General features: G+C 63.4%; 2 protein-coding genes across 2 annotated transcripts in view; both read right to left on the bottom strand.

The window, feature by feature from the left end:
• Nucleotides 1-1222: 1222 nt before the first annotated feature.
• Nucleotides 1223-2664, bottom strand: AMSG_08952 (uncharacterized protein). Its single transcript, XM_013899026.1, has one exon. The coding sequence runs from the start codon at nt 2253-2255 to the stop codon at nt 1269-1271; it is 987 nt and encodes a 328-aa protein (XP_013754480.1). The 5' UTR covers nt 2256-2664; the 3' UTR covers nt 1223-1268.
• A 1661-nt stretch (nt 2665-4325) lies between these two features.
• Nucleotides 4326-5293, bottom strand: part of AMSG_08951 (uncharacterized protein) — a gene marked incomplete at its 5' end in the record, with an annotated part of 2726 nt that continues 1758 nt past the window's right edge. The window contains one exon of the mRNA XM_013899025.1: nt 4326-5237. Coding sequence (XP_013754479.1) covers nt 4339-5237 — 899 coding nt within the window. The 3' untranslated portion in view covers nt 4326-4338. The remainder of the gene's footprint in view (nt 5238-5293) is intronic.

Here is a 5293-nt window from a genome sequence, read left to right as displayed (position 1 = left end):
GGGGGGGGAGGGGGGGGGTCGTCCAAGTTGTCGACCTGCGCCGATCTCGTCACCTTTGCCTTGGGAGAGCAGCCCCAACCGCACCTCGACGTCGCATCGCCTTGGGTCGTCGACAGCCTGGTCCCACCACCACACGAGGCCACCTCCGAGTCGGCCTCGGAGTAGCAAGCGTCAGGCACCCTCCCCGCCGCCCGTTCCGGCTTTTCTTGAATTAATTCAACGTTCAACTCAATTAATGTCCGCGGCCCTCCCCCTGCCGGCCAAGTACCTGCCTCCCTCATCCCCCACACCCCACACCCGCCCATCAGCCCTATCGTACCCACCCATATCAATTCTAAAGCCCAATTTCCATACCCATTATCCTTTCGCCCGCCACGCCATCCACGTCACGACCCCCCCTCATCCCCCCCTAGCATACCCATCACGCCCCATCACCCCAACCACCACCCTCACCCCCTACTGCACCACATTCACTATCATTGCAGCCACAACCACCCACCTCCATGCCTTGGCTATACCCACCACCATCCCATCGCGCTCACCGCTTTCTCTTCCTCCTCAACCTCCTCCTCTCCTCGCTCTACCTCATCCCCATCCTCATCCCCGACATCGACACCGACATCCGTCAACCATCACATGCCATACTTCCTGTCCACCTACGAACAGCAGTCGCAAGCCACCCAGCCCCGACCCAGCCCCCTCTGCTGCCCCTGCCTCGCCGTCCACCAGCCGCCAGCCGCCGCCCACTCGCCCGATCAGCCCACCTTCATCACCACCTAGCTCCCTCCCATTACCAGCTACGCAACTCGCGACCACACCCAAGGTCATCACTCACCCCACACTAGCACCAGTATCAATATCGTCGTCATCGATACCCATCGACCTCGGCTCATCGACCTGAACGTCACCCGCCTTCACCCCATTTCCTGCCAGCCTCTACCGGCACCCGTTTCTTAGTCATACATGTGCTGTGCATGCTTTGTATGTCCTCTGGTTGCTGTTGTGGCCGATATCGCCGCGTTTGATGCCCGTTCCTGCATCCCTTCAATTAATTCAACGTTCAACTCGATTATTGTCCGCCCTCCTCTCCCTCGCCGTCCAAGCACCTGCCTTCCTCATCTCTCACACCCCACACTGACCCATCGTCGCCATCCTATTCATTCACATCGATCCTTAATCCCATGCCCCATACCCGCCCACCTCCAAGGCCGACCGCCACACCGATGAAAACTGACCCATTTATTCCCGCGTGCACAGCGTCGTCGACCTCACTCCAGCTTGATCAGCGCCCCGCCCACTCCCGGATGGTACACGTTGGCGTAGAGGGCTCCATCTGGCGCCACTGCCACTGTGTTGGTAAACGAGTAGCCGGAGCCGTAGTTGATGGTCCACAGCACGTCGCCGGTCGCACAGCTCCGCGCCACCACCGAGTTGGCCTCCATCAGGTACAACGTCCCGTCCGTCACAACTGTGGCCTGTGGCGGGCACTCTGTGGAGCAGCCCTGCTGCCAGATCGGCTTCTTTGGCCGCCGCACGCTTGTATCCCACGCCGTGATCTCGTTCTCGTCGTTGACATACACCACCGTCCCGTCCGGGCACACCGTCGGCGCAAAGATGCCGCCCGTCGACGGTGCCGCCATGATCTTCCACCGGATCCGTCCGTCGTCCGTGTACGAGTATGCGTACTGCGTCGAGCCCGGGACGTGCACCACTCCGCGCGCCGCATCCAGCGCAAGCATTCGATACGTGAACGCGTCCTGCATCGTCTGATTCCACATCACGCTCTCGCCGCGAAGCGAGTACTTGCCCAGCCCGGTGCACTTCATGTACTGCCCGTACGACCTGCCACACTCGGGCTGCACGTCGTTCACATACTGCCCGATGAGCGTTTGGTCGCTCGGATCGACCACAAACGGCGCAAAGACCCGATCCTGCGGAGTGAGGTACGTCGTCGCCGCCACCACCGCCCCGCTGGCGCCGTCGAGCACCGTCAGCACCGCTCCGATCCCGCTCGCCACCTGGGTATCCTTGACCCAGACCACCACCAGTTCCAGCCCGGTCTCAGCCTCGTGGACCACCGCCGGCAGCGAAAGGAACACACCCCACGACGTTGGATCGCCGCCCTGGTACAGCTTGTGTCGCCACAGGACTTCTCCGGACCCGCCATCGATGGCCACCATCTCCTGCGCCGCACCGCGCGGCTTCCGCATCACCACCACCGCATTGCCTGTCGACGCGTTGCCGTTGGCGACCATCGTCAGCTGGCCAAACGGGTTGTCCTTGAACCCAGTGTTCTCGCACGGATCGCCGGAAAGTCGGGCGGCGTGCCGACGCACGCCTCAAAGACCTCGCTCCCGGTAGCCATGTCGATGCCGTAGATAAAGCCATCCGCCGAGGTCGTATATGCCATTCCTCCTGCGGCATCCACCACAGGCACATGCACAAACGAGTGCCCGTTCACGTTGTTGTACGCCCACGTCATGTTCGGCTGCTGGCGGTGCGACGGGGCAGAAATGAATCCGCTCCGCTGCGCATTGCCGCCCACATACGGATACCCGCAACACACCGTCGCCATAGCCACCACCGCAACAGCAACTGCAACCGCAGCATGTGGGGCTCCCAGACATGTTCCTGCCATACCCATTGTATTGGTTCTGCTTCGAGTCATGTGTGCTCCACTCCGTGCCGTCCCGGTGCTGCAGCTTCCGCGTGGGCGTGCTTCCTTCCATTCGACACGTCCACAGACACACACAGTTTTAGCTCTCCAACATCCTCGCAACCATGGCACTGCTCGCAGCGGGTGCCGATGTATGGGATATCGGTGCCTACGGTGAGGCGGTGTTCTCGATTGCGTCGGCTGCGACGCCAACGCAGCTGTGAAAGACGTTTAGAACCTCATCGTCAACGGCGCCAGTTCCGAGCCAGCGGCCTCCCACTTCCGCGAGACCATCGCTGCCGGCAACGACATTGGCGGTAGTGCTGGCGCCTCTACTGTAACCGCCACTCGCGTGGACAAACTCGAGGCTGAGGTCGCCGACGCCAAGGCCGACGTCGACAAGGCCATCGCCGCCTTACAGCCACCCCGCTAGTCCTACGGCGCAAAGCTCTCCTCATCATACTTGGTGTGCGGCAGCTCCCGTATCCGCCGGGTCTCTGTCTCCATCATGCCGTTGCATATGGTACACGGACACATCCGCGGTGACTGTGGTGTCAAAGGGGTGGTTGTCCTCGCCAATAAGCTCGTGAATGATGCACATGTAGTCGCGCTCGGCGGCCGAGAACTTGGTCACGTCGCCGTCGATGATGTCGTGCGCCCCATAGGGTCAGTCCCCCCCCCCCCCCCCCCGTCGTCACTCTACCATGGTAGTTTCCACCGCATCGGCGTCGTACGCCGTCTCGCGCACGCCTCGGCCATGCTCTCCTCGGCTCGTCACCGCGACGGCAACCCGGGCCGCACATCCCTGTTCGGGCCATCTGTCGCAGCTTGTGTCGCTTCGTGTCCCGCGCCCTGCTCTCATGCGTGGGACGTGTGGCTCGAGCTAACATCCTCTTTGCGCAGACTCACACTGCCCGAGAGGACAACGAATGCTCCCGAAGGAGTTGGACGATGTTGCTGTGACCTCCATTTGAGGCCAAATGAGCGGCCGTCTCGCGATCCTCATTCACGAGCTCTGGATCTGCACCTGCGGCAAGAAGGAACATGACGGCTTTCACGTGTCCGTTTTGGGCGGCACCCATGAGCGGTGTCCAAAGGTCATTCGAGGTCAAGTTGACGTCAACTCCGCCCTCCACGAGCCGACCAAGTTCCTCAACATCCCCGCGATACGAAGCGTAATGGATGGCGTATCCATACGTTCCTTCCGGTGTTGGTGACCGTTGTGTGGTCCTCGGCGTGTCTCCGGTATCCATAGTCTCTGTCGAATGCCCGCTGTACCGCTCCGCCAGTGAAAGGGGTTCGGTGTACAGGTGTATCACGTGTCCTGTGCCTCGTGTTTGTGGTGTTGCCTTTGCTGTAGGTGGTGTAGAGTCGCGTGGTGCGTGCCTCGCTGCCGTCAATGCGGCCTACATCTCACATATTCGAGCGGTGCAGTCCGGTGGCACCGCCTCGCCGCAGCGTCGACGCCGCGCCCGTAATGGTGCCGCATCGGCGACGACGCAGAGTTGGTGGCCGTTGTGTGGTCCTCAGCCTGTCTCCGGCATCCATGGACCCAGCCGAGTCGGCCGATCGCGCCAATCACGCTGCCCTCTCCGTCTACCTCCTCGCTGTCCTCCGCAGCGTCCCTCCTGTCTTCTCTCGAGCACAACCCGTCCCCTAACCCCACCGCTCCGCAACCATCTTCACTGTGACACATACACAGCAATCTTCTCCTGCTCCATCAGCTCCGGGATGTCACCGTCGTCCACCATGACAATGATGTCTCCGTCCTCATCCTTGTACGCGAGCTGAAGGCCCGACATCCCGTAACGCGCCTCCACACCCTCCAGCAGCTCACCAAACGAGAACGGCGCCATAAGAACGACCTTGCGTACGTCGTCGCCAAAGTAGAGCTTGATTTTGGTCCGCACGCCGCCGCCACCTCCACCGCTCTCCGGCGCGGCCGGCCCACCGCCAGCCGCCGCCTTTTCCGCCGCCAACGCAGCCTTCCAAGGCGGTTCCGATCGGCCTCCGCCGCCTCCTCCGCCGCGCGACCACGTCGGCTCCGGCTCGGGCTCGTAGTACTCGGGCTCAGGCTCGGGCTGAGGCTCGGGCTCAGGCTCGGGCTCGGGCGCCTGCTCGCCAAGTGTAACTTCGCTCCGGCGCTGCCACGGCGCGGCTTGCCCGTCGGTCCGAGCCGCATGCTTGACCACCATCTGCGGCTCGGGCGCCTTGGGTGCGGCAGCGGGTGCGTCAACGTTGCGGTCGCGGCGGAGCCACGGCGGGTCTGACCGCGACTTTGGCGCTGCCCGTGCCGGCGGCTTCTCAACCTTGCGCTCTGGCGCGGGCGCTGGTGCCGGAGGAGGAGCCTGTCGGTTCGGGACAGGCGCTGTCGGCATCGGCCGCGGCGCGCCGCGCGGGCGGCCTCCCGAGTCGCGCCGCCACTTGCTCTCCGTCGCCGGCGCTGCCCGGCCACTTCCTGCTGAGCCCGGCGGGCTCGCCTTGGACTCGGCATAGGCCTGCGCCTGTGGCGCGTAGCGCGCGACAGCGGCATTCGACTCGGCCGCCGCCTTGGAGCCCTGGCGGTGGCGGCGGCGGCGCCCTTGGAGCCCGCACGAACCGAAAGAAGTGAGCCGCGACCCGAGCCGCGTCCCAAAC

This window comes from Thecamonas trahens (genome assembly GCF_000142905.1).
Source record: "Thecamonas trahens ATCC 50062 unplaced genomic scaffold supercont1.49, whole genome shotgun sequence".
NCBI classification, from domain to species: Eukaryota; order Apusomonadida; family Apusomonadidae; genus Thecamonas; species Thecamonas trahens.
Note: the sequence above shows the minus strand (reverse complement) of the source record. Positions and strands in the feature narration are given on the sequence as shown.

Coding starts and splice junctions, on each gene's coding strand:
- AMSG_08952 (XM_013899026.1), bottom strand. CDS start 2,255: ATGGTCGCCAACGGCAACGCGTCGACAGGCAATGCGGTGGTGGTGATG.